This window comes from Sparus aurata, chromosome 3 (genome assembly GCF_900880675.1).
Source record: "Sparus aurata chromosome 3, fSpaAur1.1, whole genome shotgun sequence".
NCBI classification, from domain to species: Eukaryota; Metazoa; Chordata; class Actinopteri; order Spariformes; family Sparidae; genus Sparus; species Sparus aurata.
Window position 1 is genome coordinate 17,740,557 of NC_044189.1, and position 25,796 is coordinate 17,766,352.

Below are 25,796 nucleotides of genomic sequence, written 5' to 3' on the forward strand. Positions count from 1 at the left end.
GGAGGAGTCTAACACTGACCATATTCCCCAACAAATTTCCTCCAGTTTGAGTAATGTTCGTTGATAACTGCCCATATATCCAAAGAAATTACTGAGTTTTACTTTGACATTTTCTCACAGATTTACATCTGCAGTTGTCAGGAAGGCAACTTAAGTTAGGGGTGATGAGGGAAACCCACTGCAGGTCATGACATAAATCAGACTATAAATATTATTTTGCAATAACAATAATCAACAAATGAGTGAACAAAACCAAAATCAAAGTCTAATCATCCGTCCTAAACAACTGGCAGACATACACTCAGACATAGAAATACCATAGCACTGTAAGCACCCAAACTTCCCACACGCCTCTTTCAGAATGAAAGGACCACACTGTTTGAACAGCGAGCCACACACAGGCTAGTGAAGTGAAGCATCTGAAACAGCCTTCTTGCTGGCAGAACCTGGGACCATCAGACACTCCAACAAATCAGGCCCACTTTGTGGCAGCAGTAGCTCAGTCCATAGGGACTTGGCTCTGGGACCGGAGAGTGGCCACTTCAAGTTCACCAGTTAGTACAGAGTGCGGGCTGGTAGTTGAAGAGGTGCCAGTTAACTTTAATGCATGTGTATAGGCCCTGTCTGTGCATGTGTATGTTTTAGTGGCCTGAGTGTTTAAAGTGAAAACAATACATTTCCACATGGGGATTAATAAAGTATGCCTTCTTCTTCACACAGTACCTGGTCAGGGGTGCGAACATGTACAGCTTTGAATTTCTTTCTCAAACTGTCTTTTTAATTTTTTACATGGTAGTCACTTTTCATATGAACAGCTCAGTGCAACACCAACAATGCTTTGCAGCTTTCAGGAAGTACTCTAAAGGCCCAGTCACACACAGCCCAGACTCAAACCAATGACCAACTGTCTATATCCAACCACTCTGTTGCCTCTTGTCTGACCCGTTCAGCAGAAAAGTTGCATTAAGACACGACTATTCTTTCACTTACAAAAGGCTTCTCTGAGTGTTTCAGGACCCTACCACTAGATGGAGACCTCTATTATGTTTTTTTAGGCACATGCTAAAGGGCCGGCAGCTGGGTTTCAAACAAAAGGCTCAATCACTATCATCGTCATGGGGTTTCCTCCAGTGAGAGCATCGATATGAGGTTTGGGTTTGTTTCTGCAAGCAGAACTTATTCGTCAACTGAGCAAGGGTTTCACTTGGACACATTGTGCTTTCAGTGAGTGGGGTGGGAAAACAGTTAACGGAGCCAGCTGAGGCCTGACTGGGGAGGTAGTGGCAGATTTGCATGTTTGAACTGTCTGAGACTGATGTATTTAAAGGTTTAGGCCACAGAAAAAGTAGAAATTTGGAAGGTGACAATTTCTTGTGATATACTGTGAGCTAAATCTTGTCAACTGCTTCAGTTTGGAATCATTTCTGTGTGGTGCATTATATTCAATTGCTGTTAAACATGTCTTAGATATTCATGGCTCAATTTTTTAATCTGCAGCATGTTGAGAACAAACCATTGGTTTAAATGATATTTGCTGGGTAAATTCATGGTCCACATGATTTTGGTGACGCCATGACCTTTCTGGGCTATGACAAAATGTATTTTCTGCACAAGAAATATCAAAATCTGATTCCTTGGGCACATTCTGACTGCTAAAAGAGCTTTAGATGTAGCTGACTTAATCTGTAAATCTTTGGTAGGATAAGCATCTGTAAATATACAGTATAATGTGGCACCCATATGTTTAAGAAGATGGACAAAGTTGAAAAATAAACTTGTAAGTACTCTCTGGTAGACAAACTATAGTGTTTCTAAATGACTGTGCAAGTCTGATATTAGCATCTCATAATAATAAATGACCTGTCTTACCTGTTAGGCGCTAAATCGACTGTGCCTTTCCCAAATATTTGCCTGATAAATGTTGGCTTTTACTCTTGGTTTGGTCATTACCCAGAACACATGTGGTAGTGGGAAGTGGCAGCCTAAAGGTTAGAGAAGCAAGCTTGTGACTATATGGACCCCTCCCTCATTCCCATCACTGAGGTGCCCATGAGCAAGGACATTAACTGCTGAGCAGTGGCCAACAGATCAGATTGTTGTTGTACTGCAGCTTCCAGATGTAAATGTGTAACTGTATAAATGTGATCAGGGAAACAGAAAAGGAAACATAATAACATGAATAAAGAAAGAAAAAAAATAGTGTGGTTTCTATCAATAGTTAAATCACGCATTTATTGTAATAATTTCCACAAATAATACATTTTTCGAAGTGCCTTCATGAACAGGTTTGGATATATTTCAATATATTACTGATGTTTTGACCACTAGATACTCTTCTCTCCTCATCTGATACATGAACAAAAGCAAGTTCCAAGGTCAGAAAGAAGTTTCACTTTTTAATTCTTTAACCTGAACCTGACCCCTGTGACCTTGATACACAACACCAACTACGTCAATCACACTATTGACACCAGTAATTCATTAACTCACATGACATCAATCAGTCCTTTGAAGAAACCTCCACGGAGCCATCTGTGTTTGCCATTTCCTGCAAGCTCGCTGCAGAGCTAAATATCACTGAAGCAGCATCACATGTATTTTGTCTGTGATAACCCCCAGTCTCTCTGTCTATTACTGTCTTGCCTTGCCTGGGGATAATACATCAGAAGCCTGCCACCGCATGTCGGTTCACCCGCAGTGTAAAACCCTGATTATTAAACAGTCAACTCATTTCTCACTACAGTCAGGACCACTCGACATGACTCGCATAGCCAACACCTCCACCCACCACCCCCATCGCTCAGCACGAGGAAAAGACAGCTCACTAATCTGACAGCGGGTTTATGTCTGTATTTCAAAGATCTGACATCTGTGTCTAAGCATTACTATCAAAGCATGAGCTCCAATATAGGACCCGTAATAAGCACTATGAGTTTAGAGCAAACTAATTGGTTGCAAAAGTCTGCTTGCCTATTAAGCCTGGTAGTTAGAGGTGCAAAATAGTGCTTGTCTAGCTATTGACAATAAAAGTGATATTTAAAAAATCAAATATTGATATTGTGTTAATAATACACATATAATAATATAGTGTAAATATTCCACCAGTAATTCTGGCCCATTTTATGGACTCCTGTTACCTAACACAACTGTGGACAAACTCATCTGTCCAAAGGACATTCTCCCAGAAGCTTTGTGGCTTGTCAATAAGCATTTTGGCAAATTCCAATCTTGCTTTTTTATGATATGCTTTCAACAGTGGAGTCTTCCTTGGTCGTCTTCCATGAAGTCCACTTTGATCCGACCTGATACTGATGTACCTTGACCTTGGAGTTCACCTCTAATCTCTTTGGAAGTTGTTCTGGGCTCGTTGGTTACCATTCGTATTATCCGTCTCTTCAATTTGTCCTCAATTTTCCTCCTGCGGCCACATCCAAGGAGGTTGGCTACAGTCCTGTGGACCTTAAACTTCTGAATAAAATGTGCAACTGTAGTTACAGGAACATCTAGCAGCTTGGAGATGGTCTTATAGCCTTTACCTTTAACATGCTTGTCTATAATTTTCTTTCTAATCTCCTGAGACAACTCTCTCCTTAGCATTCTGTGGTCCATGTTCAGTGTGGTGCACACCATGATACCAAACAGCACAGTGACTACTTTTCACCCTTTAAATAGGCAGACTGACCGATTACAAGTTTTAAAAAAAACACCTGTGATGCCAATTACAGGACACACCTTAGTTGAACATGTCCCTATGGTCAAATTATTTTCCATCTTTTCTAGGGGTACCATCATTTTTGTCCAGGACAGTTTCATCAGTTTGTTTAAAACTATTATTTTGAACCACAGTTCAAAAGCAATGTCTGATAGTCATTAGTTAATTTTCAAAAAAAAAAAAATATTTATCATTACTTTTGTGAGTTTCAAGTTATTTCTGTGAACATAGTGGATTTCTATTTCTTTAATAGAAGGGAACCAACAATTTTGTAATTGTAAAAGTAACAACTCATCCAAGGTATATCCAGTGACAAGATTTTCTATTATTCTCTTAACGTCTCTTCAGGACACCTTATTGTCAGCACGTGTTTTTGTCAACAAGTTCCACATTGCTGTGCTGCCATATCAGATGCTTCAGAAATAAGACGGACAACAATATTCTATGCATCTTTGACTGAGACAAACTCAAAATAATGATGATACTTCCAGCTGTTGAAAGGATGCCTCTCTCTCTGATCCTCCATCCTGGAGCGGGTCACACGTCACGTGTCATGTGTCACCATGCATGCTTAAACATGCCAAAACTCCAGCTAGCCAAGTGACCTGGTTAGCGGCTTCAAATTTATATCTTCTAGAGAAGGAATATAAAACAAGATTGAGGCAGCTGGACCAAGTAAGAAACCAAAAACTTAGCACTTCCATGCAGAATGTCCACCATTGCTTATTCTAAAAAAGGGAAATTTGGAGAGGTACTTTTGAACTTCCCTCCTAAAAGCGAGCTGAGAAAGGGTGAGTCACTCTATCATTTAGCATTCCAAGATGGAGAGATGATAAAAGAGGCCTTCGTTGAAGCAGCTGACTCCTTGTTTCGGGATTTTAAAAACAAACCAGAAACATAATCATCTTACAAGCCAAAAAAGTGTGGGCACCCCTGCAGTACAGCCCAGCAGAATTTGATTTGGGGCCCCCCTCCCAGAATCGCAGAGTCGCCTGTGCTTGACAATTATTGACACAAATGTCACACTATAATGTTACATTATAAATTGTATTAATACAGTGACGGATTATGAACTACTGTCCCCCTGGGCACAGATGCATAGGGACCCCCACCACCTTATTTGTACGAAAGTGGGTGCAAATGGGGGAAGGGGGGTCTGGGGGTTCTCCCCCACAAAATTCTGAATTCGGTAGATGTTATTTCCTGTATTCTGGTGCATTTTTGGGATGGCCAGTTCGAGAAGGGCAATACCTAAATGTGTTCAGATTCATAGCCTTTTGCTTAATTATCCATTCATTCATTCATTTATGTCACATGTTTAATTTATTTATTATGTAAAAAAAAAAAAAAAGTTAGTTCGCTTATGCCTCGGGCCAGCCCTGGTACAGCCTTCCTGTCCTGGGCCTTGATGAACCAAGCCAGTTTGTGATGTTTCCAGCAAAGGATGATTTCTATTGCTCCTCTGTAAAGGTTGACCAGAATTTAGCTGTGGAATTTAGCCTTCCTAAGAGTCTTTTTGTGCAGTTTTTTTTTTACTATGGTGGATATGTGTGATGACCATGATAGTTGGGTGTGTGTCAGCTGCTTGGTATTGTTGGCATTGAGTAGTAGATTGTTCTCTTTGCACCTTTATTTGAAGATATTCCCTCCAGCTGTTACTGACATAGTGTTCACAATGGGCTGTATGGCCATGTGTACAGCATGTACATACATGCAGACAGATGGACGACCCAAAACATACTGTAATGCTTTTGGCCAAGGTGCTAGCTGGTGCAGGGCCATAAAATGGACAAAACTAACTCATATGTTATTAGCTATCTTAAGCACTGTACAAAATGGTACCAACATGATGGATAACCATCGGGAGAAATGTTGTTGTCATATAAACCCACTACATATTAAAACACTGGCACACCACCTCACATTCACCTACTCACAACAAAAGACGGACAAACAGACAAAGGCCTTAGGGCATCCACTGTACTGCCGCAGCCACAATCCTTTTGTTACAGACAGCTGTAGATGTTGTATTAGAGACAAACAGTCATTACCAGCAGATGTATTATATGCAGACACGCTGAGTGAGGGGAACATGGCAGAGAAGAGGGGGAGAATGAACAGCGCCATCCCTCTACCTGAAAAAGAAAACATAGAAAGGAGAGTGTGTTTAAAGGAGGAAGCTGACAGAAAGACAGCAGCATCTGATCCAGAAAAAGGAACATGAAAAAACAGAGAAAAAAATCCCCCCTAGTGTTGTTGATGTATCAATACTACAAGGTAATTTTGTTTTTTAGTAAGTTTACATTTCATCAAGACTTGAATGTTGATGGTGATCTAAAAAAGGGATGCACAATATGACACTGAGATGATTGGTTGGTCTGGATATGCATCAGTTCCTTTGATTTGAGTGTTGAAATAATAAAGCAAATGTCTAATCTGTGTTTTATTCAATGTTTTTTTGTTGACTAAAATGTGGAATTCACAAACTATTTCTGTGGAATAGATGGGTGGAGACAGGCATCGTTGTCTCGGGGGACATCTTTAAGGGCATAATGTGAAGTCATTTACTGCTCAAAAACAACAGTTCAACTTACTCTAGCATCAATTTTGGAAGTACCTTCAAATCTTTCAGTTCCCACAAATGGCTCAACTTCAAAACCACGGGACTCAATCACTCATAAATACATACTACCTCATGAAGCTTCCAATATCTTACCAAAATGCACAATTTAGAACAACAGGATTTCTACAGATATTTAAAGACAGACAGGCAGACATACATAAATACATACATACATACATACATACATACATACATTCATACATACATACATACATACATACATATATACATACATACATAAATACATACATACACACACATATATAAAAAATATGACCATATAATATCGAGTGTTTCCGTATTTGCTCAGATTGACCAAACAGTATGTATGCAGTAAAATTCAATATAATCATTTTAAGAAATGTCAGCAACATTTTGGACAAAACACCTGAAACCAGCAAAATTATGTGTGATTATTCTCAGAATATTATCACCAACAGTTAAATTCCTGTGGATTTTGTTGTGAAAACTCTATTTTAATCCACTCTGATCACATGTGATTTTGAGTTACATTCTCATTATGAAGTGAAACTATTTCAGCTCTGTGTTAATTGGGGAAAGAGTGCTTATCATTTGATTTATTGTAAGGGAGAGATTTACCTCGCCCCCTTCAGTCATCTACTAGCTCCAAGTCTTGGATTTACCGTAGGGGATGGCCTTATCTTTCCCTTATGCTGATTATGCATTCCGCTCAGGGCCCAAGTAAGATGGGGTTCACGTCCTAATGCGACCCTTTTGCTGAGTGAGGTAATGTTCTCATCCCTAGCCACACCCTTTTCCTTTTCAAAAATACTTTTTGACAAATGTACAAAGCTAATGGAATCAGGCCAAGGCCTAAAAAAAAAAGTGTTTGGTTCCGGTTTCCGACCGACCCTGTCAATTTATGTGCGACCCAAATTATTTTATAAGCTTGAGACGGTTCAACACCCACACTTTTTCTGCAGTTTTTCCACAGTTTTGCACAAACGCCTCACTACAGTCGCTCAGTTTCTCTGGCCGCTCTGTGTCTGCGCTCGCTGCAGCTGCCTCCTCTCCCTCTCCCTCATTCTCCTGTTGTTGCTTCAAACATGACACCGGCTTTGGGTCTGACCGGCTAATGATTGGCTGTTCTGCCTTAAAGGAGAACTTCGGTCGATTTAAACATGCAGCTTCATTGCTCAAGCTACCATTGACTTGCCAGTACCGAAGATGCAATTTACATTTACAGAGCTCCGTGAACGGAGATTTAGCATTGACAGCTAACAGCATGGGGTCAGAACTTTACACTGTGTTTTAAGCGTCTTAACATGCTCCACATCTCACACCGAATGTTATGCAACATCAGCAGACACCTGTAGCGTGTATGATTCAAAATGAATAAAAAAGTAGTTAAAACAGTGTGCAAGGAGCTACATACCTGTTTATTGGCATCGGTGTGTTCCGGTAGCTAGACCAAACTAGTATATCTATCGAGTGTGCATTTAACAGGCTTAACAGGCTATTGTAAGGCTCATGGCTCATGACAGGCTGTAACATGGACATGTACATTATGAACAGAAACACGAAAATGCTGGAATACGTTTCCGTCTCCATCAGTGAGGGAGTAAGCGCACGCTCGACGGATCGACTAGTTTGGTCTAGCTACCGGAAGACGCCGATGTCAACAAACAGGTATGTGGCTGCTTGCACAAACACACTGTTTTAACTACTTTTTTATTCATTTTGAGTCATACACGCTACAGTGCTGTGTTGTAAGGTGTCTGCTGATGTTGCATAACTTTTGATGTGAGATGTGGAGCATGTTTAGACGCTTAAAACACAGTGTAAAGTTCTGACCCCATGCTGTTAGCTGTCAACGCTAAATCTCCGTTCACGGAGCTCTGTAATGGTTGGACCAAATGTGTTCGCGTCTTCGGTACTGGCAAGTCAAGGGTAGCTTGAGCAATGAAGCTGCATGTTTAAATCGACCGAAGTTCTCCTTTAAGTCCCACCTCTCTTTCTGTGTTAGATTTATTGTTCAGCTCGTGTTGATGAGGCGGGAACTAGCTAGGTTCATAGACACCGGCACAGATCCACATAGACAAAGGGTCCGTCCACACGTACGAAAACGATCTTTTTTTCCCTTGGTCTTCCTCGTCATCGTTTCAAGAATATTTGCGTCCATATGGATCCACTGAAAACGACCGAAAACGTTGTAGTTCATATTCCAGGCCTATAGGTGGCGCTTGACATTCACCAAAAAGGAGAAGAAGAGACGGAGCATGCACATTAAGCTTGCGCGCTGTAAACAGACAGACAGTAGAATGAGAAACCGAACACAACAAGAAGAAGATGAAAATGGCTAGTGCAAGGAAACCAGAATCGTTTGTGTGGACCGTTAATGAGGTCGAAGTGCTGCTGCGACTCACACGCAACTACAAGGCGAGTAAGTTGCAAGAAAGGCTCAATATCTTCTGCGGCACGAACACGAGCATGTAGTCCGCCATTGTTGTTGTTGTTATGAGACGTCGCGGGGTTCTGACAGAACATTATCAAATATTATAATGTATACAACAACATTTAATGGTTAAATAAAAGTGAAGTTGCAGTAGGCTTCTATCATAAATATGCACTATATATATAGTTTATTATCATCATCATACTACTACTACTATTCTTCTGAATATTCTCGACTTTGAATGGGAGCAGCTGTAACGCTGCAATTTCTCATCGTGGATCAATAAAGTATTTCTGTTTCTGATTCATGTATTATGCAGTCAGTTGTCCATATTTAGAATTAAATTAAATGAACCAAGACGGATGTCACATTTACATGTTAGGGTGTGGTTATTATAGACACAGATTCAATATTTAAGTGTTATTTATCATCACAGTAACAGCGTTACATACCCCCCCGCCCCCATTAAAACAACATCCATCCCCCGTACTTTTGAAAAGCTTGCTACACACCTGCCGTAGATCTACCCTGGCTCTGAGCGCTTCGGAATTGCTACAACGCTAACCAATGGGGACAATCGTTTTAACCACTTTTTGAGAATCATTCCAAGACCTATCGAACGCGAGTTGGTTCCTAAACAAGACACCACCGTGCGTATTTAACTCAAATAGTGTGAAAAAGCCGTATAAAGTTTATATTTCCGCAGGCAGCCACTCACCTCTGTTTATTTCTGGAAAATCCTTTAGGCTAAGGTGGAGCGGCTGAGATCCCACTATTGCCACAGAAGCGAACACTTTTTTCTTGTTGCTTTGTTTTGTTTACAAAAAGCAACGATCGAGCAGTGCAGACGTAATGTCGATATTATCTCCATGTGTAGATGTCATGTCCATATTTATGACTATGTAACAACATGGCAATGGTTGCTTGCATAGCAGCTTTTTACATGTCACTCGCTGCCACTGGAAAAATAAAATAAAAAAATAAAATACCTACCTACCCATGACCTCAACTGACAACCAACAGGAACCAAGGGTGAAAGGAAGGTCAACCAATGGAAGGGGCCATAGACAAATCAGGTAATGTCTTCCAACGTTTGAAATGGTCTTTGGGGTTGTGTTTAAGGAAAACGAGTGGAGACTAGGGCTGCACGATTCTGGAAAAAATGAGAATCACGATTTTTTTGCTTAGAATTGAGATCACGATTCTCTGGCACGATTTTTTTCACAGAATGTTTATTGCACTAATGAACTTGAACAAAACAAAAAAAACATTGTAGTATGGCAGAGGCATACTACTATGCCTCTGCCAAAGCAATGTTTTTTTTGTTTTGTTGAAGTTCTATCATTGGATGAGAAATGATTTTTACAAAAGTAAAAAAAAAAAAATAGTCTCCAAGATGAGAGGGCATCCTTTAATCCCTTATGTTGTACAGTTTTTATTGGGGCCGTATCCTTGGCTAGGTGATATGTGATAGCTGCTGTGGTCGGCTTTCTAAAACGGAGGCGTAATATTCTTCCTTTTCCAAAAGCCGCCTCAGAGGTAAGCGTAAACATGTGACGTGACGTGAAGCCCGAAGTTGGCCTGTGAACAATTGACAACGAATTTGTCTTCAAAATAAGAGCTTTACATTGCACCCCATTGGAGTTTAGAACTGGGTTCTTAGCAGGGGGCTTTTAATTTGAAAGTAGCGACCATTCCTAGCTTGCGCTACAACAACAAGCTAGAGATCCAGGAGACGCTAGCATCTCCCGGATCTCAGTGGCTGTCCAGTTGCCCATCTAGCAGGCGAGGTGGAAATAAGTGTACCCTCCGAGGCGGCAAATCGGCGGACCAAAACATACCCTCAATTTGCCGCCCTCTGTCTAAAACCACGGACCTAGCCGCCAAAAGGACGGGCAGATTGGCGGCTTGCTGCCCTGTCTAAAAACGGCTTCTCACTCTCACTCCTTCCAAACACTCAACTGAAGGCGGGCTTCCTCCACTGAATCAAGTGCTACGTTTGGGGGTAGGGGTGTCAACGTCTACACGTGTAAACGGGTACACGGATAACAAATCATAACCGTTTAGAAAAATCAATAACCGTTTACACGTCTTTTTTTCCCTCCTCCTCCTCCTCCTCGTTCATTTCTCATCAATATATATACTATTCAGGGTTTCCTCTACATGTAATTTACTGTGGCGCACCGCCACGGCAAAATAAAAGCCGCCACACCTTAAAAATTCAGGCATAAATAAATCTAGTGGAAATATTTTACCGTCGTCTTCCACCACAGTCTTTGACGTTAACTAGCATGTTGGATATTTAGCTTGATAATTGGCTAGAGGATTAAAATGGTCACTTAGAGCAGAGTCCTGCACAGGTCACCGCATCCGACCCGTTATCCGACAGTAGCACAGATTACATTCCGTACCAGAGCCGACCCGCTATAAATTGATACCGACGGCCGAAGGAAAATTGGACGGACGCAATTTTTTAAAAGTGAAAGTAAGATAATGTTGCCTGAAAGCTTTAGATAATAACATTAACTAACTATACAATTAAATGTTCCCACTAGCGCAGTTATCCGCATACATAATAGATGAATGGGGCACAATGTTACGTTGATATAAAAAATAAAAAAAACCCGCAGCCACAGCCAGTGTCGCGTCACGTCACTTCAAGTTGACTGGGGGACACGATGGTGGCGGTCAACAAGCGGAGCACTGTGTGTTTTTTGAACAAACTGCCAGTGGAAATCAAGTTGAGTGTAGGCTATGTCAGGCAAAGTTGGCTTACAACAACAGCACGGGATCCATGCTTAACCACCTGCGATGGAAACACCCGAACAAGTTGGAGGGAGAGACTGCTGCTGGCATCGGTGCTACCACAACTGCGATAGAAAGAGATCATAAATCTCCGACGTGTAACCGGTTACACGTCGGTTAGAAGCCCCGTTTACACGTGTAGAACAAATTGTAAACGTTGACACCCCTATTTGGGGGCGCTTCAAGAAATCTGGGAGGAAAATAGGACCATTTGTTTGTGATTCAGCTTGAGATATAAAATGCTTCAGAATCGCCATGTGTGGAAATGAGATCACGTGTATGTGTGAATCGAGATCGCGATTTTTTAACGATTTTTCGTGCAGCCCTAGTGGAGACCTTTCAGTCCCCCATCAGCATAAAAGCAGGAGCACAAAAGGGACTTATTCAGTTCGCTACCAGGACCAAACTCAGTGTTTATTGGTGTTGCTGTCTTGTAAAACCCTATCAACTCCTTTGTACCAGACTTTGCCCATCTCCAGTGATCTTCTTTGAGCCTATTTCTTGCCTCCAGCCTACACTGAAGAGACTATTTGGTGAAGGGTTGAACCATGGGCCAGGACGCATGTGGCCCATTTCTGGTCCCTTGGGACTCAACTATTGTTTTGGTTTTTTTAATGGTCTCACTGTTACCTGTCTTCAAACCTCTACATTCCATACATATATTTTGAAGCCCCATTATAGGAAATGTTGTGTTTTGAGCAGCAGGAGCTGAGACAATTGAAAGCAAACATGATGAAACAGTAAAAAACAGTAAAGTACAAACAGAAAGTAAGAGATTCAGTTAGAAGCTACAACTGAGAGCTGGACACCCTAACATTTACAAACATCTTTCTCTCAGGTTTTCTACACAGACATGAGTTCAGTATCGATGTCAGGGGGAGACTGGTGCTTTTTATAGATAAAAGATTTTTTTAAATACGCCCCAAGTTTAAAAGGCAAATTAAACATCTTATAAAGGGACCCACTCCACATAAATAAAGACTTAATTACCATAAACTTGAAAGCTTCATTAAAAATGCCTGGAAAGAAATGAGAGACTTTGAATCCATCACTGTATTCTCATCAGGGTTGCACAATCGCAAAAATATTAGACCTGGAAACTATCCATTAAAAGTCACAACTGCTGTACACCCTGGGTGCGAGGGCTCGCTTAATGCTGCTTGCAGCTTTAATTTGTTTGGGTTTTTGGTTTTCTGTGATGTAGCATCAAATTCACTCCTGTTTTACAACTGTGATGATGTAAAATTTTAAACAAATTAACCTTGAACCTTCATCTTAAACTATTAACCTGCCCTAAGACTAAACTCAAATCTGAATAGAATCTTGTACCTAGCATTTTTAAGACACAACGTCCTAAAATTCACTCTGTTTGAAACATTTCCTTCAAGAAGCAGTGCACATGTACCCACATGAACATGTGCATTTTCACAATCTATGACATACAGCAGACGGCAGTCTCTGACAGTGAAAGGAAGCTAAATGCTGGCTAATTCTGTTGCCTGGCAACCATTCAGACACATAGACATGTGTGTTGATGCCTCTCCATATTTAACCGCCAATGATGGTTTGTCTGCTCTGGTTAGCATCACAGCACTGTCTCCCTGCACTGACAGGCTGAAAAAAACAGCAGACATAACCACTGCCTCCCTGCTTGTTTGATGGCACATGAGCTGAATATCAGAGGGCACTGTCAAACATGCACACACACACACACACACACACACACACACACACACACACACACACAAAAGCAAATATTGTGGAATCAGGCAAAAATATCACAACTCATGGGTACCTCAAAGGTTTTACAAAACATGTTTCTAATATAGTGACCAAAACTGTTACCTTTTCCAGTATTATTACATTTTGGTAGTTTGCCTCACGTTGGACCCTCAAACACTGTGTGGGAGGCAGCAAAGCTTAGGAAGATGACAGTGTGCTGCTTTTTTATCATTATTGGGGAACTTAACATGATTCCCCCCCATTTGTCAAATCAAGAAGTTAGTCATAAGGGTTGTGTGGAATGCCATAAAGTGAGCAATCCGACTGGCCACGAGGTAATTCTGCCTCATGTAATGAAGACAAAGAGATGGTTGAAAAACAGCCAAAGAGGAGGTGGTCAGAAGAACAAAAACAATGGTTAAAAGGACTATGATAAGGCAAGAGTGAAGACTCTTGTCAACATCGACAGAGCTATTCAAAGGTGGAGTTTCTGAAAATTGTCAGTAGCTGTTCTGGATAAGTTGTTGATCAATGAGAAATGATATAATATGTTATGGTAATAAAAGCCTCACACAACCCGCTAAATGACTTGTTTTACTGGTCAGCATTTGGACAATCTGGTCCAAAAAAATTTGGAGAGTCTAGAAGAGCCGCCTGGTGACATTTTATCCCCATCCAAGTAAGCTCGGCACTAAACTCAGTCAGCGGAAGTCTCGAGTGTCCATGCTCTATGGCACACCAGCTGGACAGCCACTGCCACAATTACAGGCTGATTCTATGGGAAACACTGTAAAACCTCAACAAACAGCCAAAAAGCAGAAAAAAACAGAGTTCAGAAAGGCCCTCAGGTGTCAATGCTAAGATCGATGTAAATTTCCAGGCAGCATGAAGTAATCCAGCAGCAACCAAACAGTAACCAGTGAGCCGGCGGTGTTAACACAAACAAAGAACAAACAATAGCAGAGCCGACGCGAGTTTGAAAGTTTAAAAGAAGGGAAAAAAGGCAGCCAGGCGCCGTTGAACCATTGGTTGGTGTCTAGCGCGGCAGACAACATGTACGTCCACAGACGAATGAAAACACTCACAAATATTACGCATAATATACAAAACTGTACAAATCAATTACTGTTCAAGCTAACCGGTCTACCACACGAGCAGCGACACGGAATGGTCTCCTCATTAGCACTTGTGAATGTAACTTGATATGAGCAACATGAAACCTGTCCCCTGTTTTGCTGGTGGGCGAAAGTGAACGTGTATCAACATTGTGAAACATCTGTGACTGTCAATAGCAACTGGAAACTAGTATAACCGCCATAGCAGAAACTACAGGTTAGTGGAACAGTTTTGCACAGAGCTTATAGAACTGTCTCACATATTTGGGCATAGGTCCATGCTCGCTCAGCAGCAAGCAAAACCTTTGGATTCATCTTATTCAAGATAAGTAGGGTCTTCACCAACTAGTCAAGTGCTATAACCACCAATCGCCACTGTAGGCAGCTGTCAACTGGGAGAGTACAAAATGGCAGCTGAGGCAGACTATGGAGACCTTGGTGTTGACTGGTGGTGTCAACAATAATCGATTTGGCGATGCATCGCAATGCAGGGCATGCACGATTCAGCATCGATGCGGCAACGTGCCATAATCGATTATGTCACTGTTTATTTTCTGGCCTCGAGTGGACAACAAAGTTGTGAAGTTACTTCCGGGGGCATTTCTGGAACAACGTTGCAATGACATGCGCAGCCTGTAGCTACATGCTAAGTGGCAGCACTAGCTAGCATAACAACAAGACTAAAGAATCAAGATGGCTGAGGCGGACGGAGATGACCGCGATAGACGGGTAATTAAAAACGCACCCAAAGCTTGGAAAGCGGACATGTGGACACATTTCGGATTCTACGAAGTTAATGGGAAACTAGATAGATGGATGGATGGATGGATGGATGGATGGATGGATGGATGGATGGATGGATGGATGGATGGATGGATGGATGGATGGATAGATAGATAGATAGATAGATAGATAGATAGATAGATAGATAGATAGATAGATAGATAGATAGATAGAATTACTTTAATGATCCCAGACAGGGAAATTATTTTGTTACAGCAGTAGTGTCAACTAGACAACTAGACAAGACTTACGCGGTGTGTAAAACCTGCCACACTAAAATCAAGCACGTTGGCAATACAACTAACTTCTAACTAACTAACTTCTCATTCAAAGCACTGAAAGCAGTGATTTATGTTTTCTCTTTCAGGTTTGAAAATGCCATGTCCAATACCCTGTACCATTCAATTTTATTTTATTTAATGACATTTATGTCAAAGATACAGGAGAGTGATAATACACACATAGCAGCCAATAAAATCTGTTGTTCAATATCTGACTGCTTGTATTGCCTCATGACTGATGAAAAATTTGCCTTGTTGTGTGCAGTAGAATTTTGATGCATCGCAATGCATCGTAGAATCGAATTGAATCGAATTGTTACCTGGTGAATCGAATCAAATTGTGAGGGCAGTGCCAATGCACACCCCTAGTGCTGACATGCAGCTTAAGGCTCCAACTAACCAGGCTCAATAAACGTATGTATGGAAGTACTTCACTGACGAAAGTGACGATGGCACCAACTCCATGGTAAAGTGCAGGTGTACAGCTGTATGCTATGATACTACCTCCAGAGGCACATCAGAGCCGCAGCAAAACTGTCCCCACCCTCCCCATCTGAAACTTTCCCACAGACGACGATGTCAAGAATCGGCGCATGATTTTCGCACTCAAAGGGCAGTGTGAATGGGGCTACAGATGCCGTCTTGGTGGTTTCTCAAGTTAGCGGTATTCCGGAGGTACTTAATTTTTGTGTGACACATTTACACACCGTGTGCCCAGTTCGCGCTTGTCAGTGTCTTCATTAAAACCGAAAGTGTCCAGATTGCTGCTTTTAAAATGCTAGGTGAATTTCTAATGACTTTTTCCTCAGCCATGAATGAGGTGATGTCAGTCAGATGAGACACATTTACCGTAGTTACTGTGAAGCAGCGGAAAGAGTAGAACAGAGAGAGGGTTGAAACGAAGTAGGACAGGATTTTGGCGCGGCCCAAAAATCAACAAGTTACGTTAGCAGGCTATAATCGGTTATGGTGTGTCACTGCATCGATGCATAATTGTCCATGTCCACATTGCGATGCATTTTTAAAACGATTCATTTCCACACCCCTACAAATCACATCAACTCTGTTTTGACTTTCAACTCAATAAGCAGCCAGATGGAAGGATGCTATGCATACAGAGTCACGGACAGCAGCTTTAAATATTCAGAGTCAGGCACAGCTCGCCTTCCTTATCAACATGGCTTTTATCTGGAGCCCTGTTGAAAAAGCTTCCATTCGGTCTGACTGAAGGTAAATCTCTGGATTCTGAGGAAATATCCAAAATGCCAATTCTCATCCTGCCAAAATCACCAGGGATATCTGAGCTCAGAGGGAAGGAGCAGCTCCAAGACGTGACCAGACATGAGGCAATGGAGGGGAAACAGTCTCAACGTGAATCTGATAAGACTCTGCACATTAGCCAGACGATAATGTGTTCACACAGATTCAGCTCTCTCTGTCCACCCACACCAGACTTTTCCATTGCATTCTGAACCACACACACAGGAACTTTTTAAGACAGGACAAAATCCATGCTCCCACTCATACAACTTGCATTGCAGCTTACAGTATTAGGGCTGGGTATCACCAGGTACCTTGCAATACGATACTATCACGATATTTTGCCCACGATACCGATAATATCACGAAAACACGATTCATCCACGATACATCACGATATCTGTGTCACTGAGGAAATTCAGAATTTATTGACTGCACTGAATCCATTTCACAGGAATTACAAAACATTGTCAATCAATTTCACATGAATGACAGCCAAGTAAACAAAGAGTATATTGCACAGTGTCTCTTCTTAACACACACACTGACTACAACTATCATTAAATATCTAAATGTGTGGGTTTCAGAGCTACTTGAACCATTTTTTTAAATTTTATTTGGTTGTATACCTATGCTTGAATAAAGATAAAGCTGTCCTCCGAAGAGGGGTGGTGGTGGTGGGCCAAAAAAAAATAATAATAATAATAATAAATATATTATTATTTTTATTTTTTTATTTTTCATTTTTAAATATCGATATTTGGCACCAGTGTATCGATAACGTACCTCAAGACGAAATATCGCGATATATCGTAGTATCGATATTTTGGCACACCCCTATACAGTATATATGTTACTAAATGTTATCTTGACCATTGCCTTTTCTACAATTCACTTCCTTTCTTTTAAATGGTTTCTAAATGCGCTGACTCTGCTGCTTGGGGGCCCCTACAGTCATGATCTGCTGAACCCTGAGATAGAGTGCTTTGTAATATGACAGCAAAGGTAATGTAATTTTCACTCCTTCCAATCTGATACTGAAAAGATGAAAGCTATCTCCTGCAACAATGTTATGCAAATGAGAGCAAGTGAAAGAGGGAAAGAGGAAAGGGGGCTGTTCGGGAGAAGGAGAGCTGTGCAGATAGGAAATGATGATGATATATGATGATAGAGAATAAACACTGAGCTGTGTGGAAAACAAATGAGTGCTTGTCCTGCTGCACAGGAGAAAAGAAGTGCAATGCTGGTTGTGGCGTGTCACCACAATCTTAAACGGAATTTCAAATGACATGCAGCTTGCAGTATTTTCAATTTGAGAGAGCTGCTCATCAAGGGTCAGCACTCTTGCCCACAAGTGCTGGCCTGGGGCAGGACTGAAGACTTTAAAGCCATCAGAGTCTCAGCAGGTCCCCGCAGCAGAGTGGGCTGGGCAAAGCAAAGCAAACTAAAAAAAATACTGCTCAAAAACCACGGAAAGCAGACATTACCAGAGCTACTGTGTGAGTTAACAGTTTGAGTCAAGCAGAGATAATGTAACCAATGAAGCCAACCAATCAGAGGTGGAGTATTTCGGGTCTCGTGAGAACTCAGGTCAGCAGTCTGCCTATCAGTGATCTCAGGGGGAGATGAAGAGGGAAGGCAGGCGCAGAAATATCCAGACTGCCAAGTCCATAGTTCATCTCCTGTTCCCTCACCCACCTTGGGTGAGTTACGTCATTAACTATGAAGCATGAATTAATGATGAGGAGTTGCCATTAGTCCACTGATTGTTAAGCAATAAATATGGTGCGTTCATACTTCATATAAAGTATCACCGTTATAAATCCCAAAATGGTTTGGAACATTACAGCCAATTGGACGATGATTGCAAGGGATAAAGAAAAACAATAAAAACAAAAACAACATGTCCAATCAGGCTGACACAGTTCACATAAAGTCCAAAGTTTGGAAGACATTTGGATTTGAAAATAAAGAAGGAAAACTGGAGGTCTGATGGTAACACTCAGCTAGAGATACGGTATGATGAAAGGTATGAAGGCAGCGAGGAGTAATAATGTTGATATTATTCTGTCTTACATGAGCAAGAAAATGCAAGACAAAGACATGGATTTCATACAGTTATTCCTGTTTCAACTCAGTGAGCTCTAACTCAATCATCAACGGCTTTAGGAACACATCTTACGTGTTTCATGCCTCTCTCCAAGATATGAATTAAGACATTGTTTTTCTGCGAGGTAAACATTTTTGGCAGTGCTGACCTTGTGACCCCTTGTACCAGGAGGCGCCTCTAGTCTCCGACTATATTTCTGGAAAATACTTTTTCTAACTCACTTCTGCATATTACCAGTAAATGTTTAATGTATATCCCCTGTTATAATAGGCTAGAACTAAAAGGACAATGTGTAGTAATTATATAATTGTACAATCAAGTGTGATAAAGTGTTTAACCAAGTGCTATTTTTGAATGTTAATGGTTTAATGATTTATGTGATTTATGTTTAAAGACAGTCTGCATTGAGCCATGGTGACATTCTGGGAAAGTTGAAACATGATTTGAAACATTAAAATGTTAGTGTAGTTTTTAGCTTGTTATCTTCTCCAAAAACTGGCAGTCTTGCCCCCTGGGGCACGCCTGAGACGTCTCTCTCTGAGCCTCACTACACTTTACGCTTTAGGCTCTTTTTTCTTCATTTGACTTCACCTGCTCTTTTCTTCTTCACATTTTACTCTTTTCAAGACATCACTTGCTCATTATTTCTTGTTACTTTAATATATTTTCACCGTATCGATTTCCTTTGAGTTTGTTAACTTTCGTTAAGTTTCTTCCCGAATCAAGTTTTAATTTTGTCTCACCAAGTTAAGTGCCATAAGCTGATACAAGGAAAGTAAACTTTAATTTGAAATTCTCTCGTACAAAGTTAACCGAGGATAACTCGATCAGCCGACGAAGCTTCCTTCAGTTATTTCAGCAAAGAAATTAAATTAGTTTATCAGTCAGAGCAACAGATCAAAATCATCATCCTCCTCCTCATCATCATCACCATCATCATTATCAAAGACTCTGAACTGATCGGTTGTTTAAGAAACCGTGTGAGCAGGTTCCAATGAAAGAAAGACTCCTTTGCCAGGTCCAGGTCCTGCTTTTGCCGAGTACCCCCGACGAACACAGGTGATGCCACCCAATGGGTATTGGACCGAAACTGCCATCTTGGAGTTGAGCAAGAGGCAAGGCCGCTGAAGACGAAAACCGCAGCCTGCTGACTCTACAACACAAGTTAGTGTCTTTGAGCTTAGGAGACATTTGGTTAGGGCTCTGTTAGCTTTAAATTACTCTCTTGATATTTAACTGCTTTCACCCTAACTGCAATTTCACCATCTACCCATATTCATTCATAAACTCATTACATTAGCCATTACAGACTCAGCATCTTTCTGTTACCTGTTAATCTTTTCATTTGTTTAATTTGCCATCTCATTTATTTACTCTGAACTATTTTGCCATATAAATATATTTAACCATGTGTTGTTGTCTGTGGATGTTTGTTTTAATGAGAAGAAAATAATGGAAACTGTGGGCCCCGTTTAGCTCAGTTGATAGAGCGGGCGTCCCATGTGCTGAGGCTCTGCAGGCTGCAGCGAACCCAGGTTCGACTCCCGGCCTGGGTCCCTTTGCTGCATGTCGTTCCCCCTCTCTCTCTCCCTGTTTCCTGTCACCCCCTTCAGCTGTACTATCAATAAAAGCCATAAAAAGGCCCCCCCCAAAAAAATACTAGAAAAATAATGGTAACTGTGTCTAGAAGTCACTACTTCAGTGATGAGAATTATATAAATAAATTGATTAGAATTGATTGATACTGATTTAAGCTAACCTTGTCCAGTCAAATTTGATTAATTTCCTCCGGATTTGTCAAAGACATGAAATAACGGAGGTGGTGTCCCTATTCACGAGTGCTTTATTAATCTGAAGTGACTAATAGATACATTTATAAGCAGTGTTTCTCCTACATATCACACAAATGAAGCAACAGAAACATGAACAATTGAGAACTGAAATGTAATCATGACATGGTGGCTACTGGTAATGCAGTGTTTTCAAGGCCATAGAAAATCTCCCGATATGAAAAGTGGAGTCTGCCCTTTATGCAATTTTTGGGGCCAATGCCGATATATACACACACTTTTTGCAGTGATCCCTCTTGTGACAAAGATATATAACTGATGCAGGATATTTTACAGACTAGCAATGAACTTTGTCTAGAATGACATGCGTGCTCTGAAACAGTAAAATGTCACTGGAAACTGGATCATTCTTAATCTCGCCAAGCATGTTTTTCTGCATTATGTTCTGTAAAAGCAAAACAAGAAGTTTTCATATGAGCCGACTACATAAGCTAGAAGTGTGATTTCTCTGATTTATGATTTATCTTTCTATTTGGAAGTTAACTATTTCGGGATTGTGGGGGAAAACAAACGTAAGCTACTTACCAAGTGGATTGAATTCTGGGGTCTTTAACACGCATGCTCACAAACACACAGACCAATATTGAATTGGGTTATGGACAACCTGTTGTTGCAGTACTGTTTTTTGGAGACATAGATTTCATTGCTACTTGCCATTTGCTTTATTTCTTGTGTAGCTGATAAGAGTCATTTTATATTCATTTTCTGTAATTTTCTAAGTGGTATTATTCCTGTACTTTTTTCTTATCAAAATAATGAAGGTGGACGTAAAGGTTAGAATAACAAACAAGAAGAATAAACATTGTTTTTCCAATATTGTTTCCAGTATCGCATTGTTTTGTATGCAAATGAAGCTGTGTGCAAGGTTTGCCTGAGGTTTGGATTTGACCAATTTGGGATGTTCAGCACTGAAAACTCCTAGCCCTAGTAGTTTCTGCCCCAGTAACAACCTACTGCCCCCGCTGCTGGGGACCATCTAACTGCCAGAAACTACGGCAGCATGGACCCTCCAGTGGAAATGCAGGTACCCTACTGTATCAGAGAACCTTCAAATCAAAGAAAAAGGTACCACTAAACATACAGTGTTCGTATTGGGGATTATTATCGGTGAAAATAACAGATGCTAATTCATCAGTAGAAGTGTAACACTGATTGATATCAGCAAAATGAAAAATGTCCATCAATGCATTATTCATTACAGCAATCTTCACGGTAAATCATTAGTTTACTCTAGAGGTCACACTTTTAGCTGACTGGCTGTTCATCACTGCCAGACTGACCAAATGATACTTTGGCAGTCATTGCTTTACTTCATCTACATCATCTACACAAGCTGCTGGCATCGAGAGCTGGCGCCTGCAGACCTCCAGCCTGTGAGCACTGATGACAGAGGGAGATACACGGACACACTGCAACACCACAGCACCTACACCTACACCTACACCTACTATAGAGCTCTGAGGGTCTGAGGATGACACACACACACACACACACACACACCAAGGTAAAGGTTGGCCGTGGGTCCCGCGTGCGTGACAGCTTGACGGAGCTGCCGTGATGGGAGCGCACGTGCAATCAAAGAATGATGCCCATTAGCAGGTGCACCACCGACAGGGCTACCTTGCTGGTTAAAGTTCGCTGTGTGAAAAATCATTCAAACCCGCCTAATGAGTGAAAACATGGCAGCCTGACACTGCCCTGTGGTTTAGCAAACCCGTGTATTAATACTGAATTCAAAAAATAACGGTCCGAGATCAACTGTGGCTTCAGAAACGCTCACTGGTGCAGGTGTCCTGGTGTCACAATGCACCTGTCACGTCGGTACATTTACATTACAGCGTTAAAACCAAAGTTCAACATGTTAAATATAAACAATACGTTACAGTCACACTCACCAGACGACCGCTGTATCATCAGGTTCCTCGTCGGCTGCCGCTGACGGGCAGAGAATGAAGCTCCGGCGTCTGCAGCAGCAGCGAGCTGAGTGGGAAACGGAGCGGTGAGCACCGCGCCGCTCTGCACACGCCTGTTCCGTGGCCCAAATGAAATCCTGCCAGCTCACCGACGGTAGTGGAGCTGTTCCTGAAGGCACCGCACCGTGCACTCTAACACACACCTCACACTGAGGCCGTCTCACCGTGCGGCTCCCTCCCTCCTCACCACACTCTCTCACTTCGGTTACGTCACGAGGAGATGCTGAGATGCTGCATTCACCACCTGTAGGAGAAAACACCTCAAACTAGACTTCAGAGTCATTGTGACCCAAAAGGGGTCAGAGCCAAAAACTACAGTTTATCACGCCTATCGGACAGTTAATGATACTAGACAACCTGACAGCTGTGATGTAGGTCAACACATCAACAATGTAAACAAACGGCGTAAACACCTGACCAAAATCTTAAGACAGGGGGAAAAAGTATTCCAATTTCGCGGTGGTGGGTCATAACCAGGTTGTAAGCAGAGCTTCAACATGCAAGAAGAAGTAACAGGTGCAAGGGACAAAAAACATAAAGTCGGCAATTTATATCAGTTGATCAAAAGTTTGAGACAATATGCCATAAAAAAAACCAAAACAGAACTAAAAGTGTCAAAGAAGGACTCAGTAGTGAGTGTAGCCCCAACATTCTTGTTTATAACCTCAAAAATTCCTTTCGGCGTGCCTGATGCCAGTGTTTCCAGGAGGCTGGTGGGAACGTTGCTCCATGTGGTGAAGATGGCTTCACAAAGGGCATCCACGGTCTGGAACTTTGTTTTTTGTAACTTTCCCTCCATCCCCAAACGTTCTCAATAAATTGCCTACTCTACATTTTGTTGTCTCTGGCTTCTTCTTTTTGCATTTTGATGCCCTACTCACAACATGGTTACAATCCACCACCATGAAATGCTAATACTTGTAATTTTCCCCCTGGTTTTAAGATTTAGTTCAGGTGTGTACATCAATTCAGGATTTATATAACATTGATTAGAAAGAAATGTCTATACCAATCCATTCCATTTACCAGAACTTTGTGACTTCAGCAGGTAGTTATCACATTTACATTCACGGCATTTTGCAGACGCTTTTGTCAGTAATGCAGTTATGGTTAGAACTCCCAGAGGAAACGAAGATTGGAAAAGAGATCTCAGTAGTGTCTCATTCATTTCTCCTAGACAACTATGAGATCTCTGTGAGACCAAAGTGAGGCTGTGGCTGATTTCTCCTGTTTCTCAATTGGTTCTCCTGAGAAACAGGTGCAACTTGGGCTCCCTGTAAGTTTCAAAGATCTCATCAAGCTCTCAATGAAGTTTCAGAATGTCTCCTCAGTGCTGGAAAGGAGCAAGGTTTGAGCGGTAAAGTCTCAAGTCTCATCTATTACTCCTAAGGAATTTCAGGAGAAACAAATGAGAAATGTTTGAGACCAAAAAAGACTACAACGAGACTGAAATGAGAACTCTCATTGAGCTCTTTTACGGCTCCATAGCCGTAAAGGAGCAAGCTTTGAGCAGTAAAATTTTCCTCTGGGCTGGCTCATGAGCCATGACAAAAATACTGGAGAATCATGTTTTTGAACAGAACAGTTTAAAATTTTCAATGAGTGGACTGGAACTTAAAGTAAACAATGATGATGTGAGGTGTGTTAGTCAGTCAGTGAGTGAATGTGATGGATGTAGAGTGTTGTAGGGTGTGAGACTGACATTGAAACTAGGCCCAAGCCAAGCAAACAACACCATGGTGCCGGAGTGAGGATGAGCGAGAGAATACAAGATGTGACAGACAGATCTTAAAGGCTCTGGTTGAACTTCTTCCTGAAGACTGGGCTGTACAGTGTACACAGGTGTGACGTGGAAACTTGGAGCTCCAAGCTCCAAACAAAGGTTCTATAAAACATCACCAAAGTAACTGACTGCTGCTCTTTGCCAACTGTCCTTGGCTGTAGCTAGCTCATGGCCCAGTTAGCCATGGAGCCAGCGGCCCTGGAGTTTCTCTGGATCGGGACTTCAGTCGTAGAGGGAGTCACCCCAGCCAACGAGGCTCAGCTCAACTGGATTTGGCTGCCTGACATGAGAGTACACACGGCTGGACACTGAACTGGGACTGGGCAGCCTCCAAGACCAACTGAGGTCAGTTTGACAACAGGGATACAGTGCTGAGGTTGATTTACAGTGGCTCTGACCGAGACTATGCCTTTGGGGATGACAAGACACAGCAGGAGGGGCCAAGAGAAGTGTGCAGCAGGAGAGAAGCAGCAAAAAATCAGACATCAGCAGCAGGTGAAAACAGCATGTAGAGGTGGAATAGTTTTAGTGTTGCTCAGTAAATTTAGAATTTATTTGGACCAAACAGGAGGTAATTGAGGAAAGACCATATCTTGCAAATTGCTTTTTTAAAGCAAAAGGGGGACATTTTTCAAAGACTGAACTTTTCCCTCAGAATGTTAGGTTGATATGATCAACTGTAATGAAAAAAATGCATTTAATTGTATATTTAATTGTATTACATTTGAAACAAATGCACAGTGGAAGTCTCTGACTGGCAGTCAAAGACTTTAGGACCTGTCTGTCTGTCTATCTGTCTGTCTGTCTAGAGTTTTCCTCCCTTTCTTGTCAAATTACCAATTCCAACTATAAAGGACATTCTTAAATAAATCTGTCCAAGTAGGTTCTGTGGCAATCATACAAGCTGGGATTGGAAGCATCGCAGGACCTTGCTATGACAAGGCCAAGTGGAGAGTGAGACAAAAGCGGATCCAGGTACCATATAACCGCTGAAATTCCCTTAACACACTGCAAGGACGTCAGTCAGGCCAGACTTGATCTTAACATCAGACTCTTCCAAGCACGTAGTTGCGATGAAGCTCTCTGTCCCCTGGGAGGTCCGCACGGAGGAGGCCCATAAACGCAACAAGGCTGAATATCTTGAGCTCACAGAGTTCAAAGACACACGAAACGAAACACCCTATGACCCTGGGTTCATTGCTGAAGATGTTTCCAAGTCGCACCTCATGGTGTTTGAGAAACATAACAGAAGATTGTAAATAGAGATTTCATATACCCAGTAGTAGACGGATTGAAATAATGTCAACCAGGTCACCATATTGCTACAACTTGTCATAGCTGTTAGAAGTTTGGAAACTTTATG

The 25,796-nt window shown here is 41.6% G+C and overlaps 1 protein-coding gene across 7 annotated transcripts in view; it reads right to left on the reverse strand.

The window, feature by feature from the left end:
* Positions 1-22,844, reverse strand: part of gabbr1b (gamma-aminobutyric acid (GABA) B receptor, 1b) — a 133,570-nt gene extending 110,726 nt beyond the window's left edge. For 5 of the 7 annotated variants that reach the window (XM_030411984.1, XM_030411980.1, XM_030411979.1 and 2 more), the window contains exons 1-2: positions 22,573-22,844; positions 5,764-5,847 (exon numbers count right to left, since the gene is read on the reverse strand). In XM_030411984.1, the coding sequence (XP_030267844.1) occupies positions 5,764-5,847; positions 22,573-22,591 (103 nt within the window). In that variant the 5' untranslated portion in view covers positions 22,592-22,844. Of the gene's footprint in view, positions 1-5,763; positions 5,848-22,572 lie in introns of those variants that run through there. The other 2 variants (XM_030411982.1, XM_030411985.1) reach the window with 2 other exon arrangements.
* Positions 22,845-25,796: the final 2,952 nt, after the last annotated feature.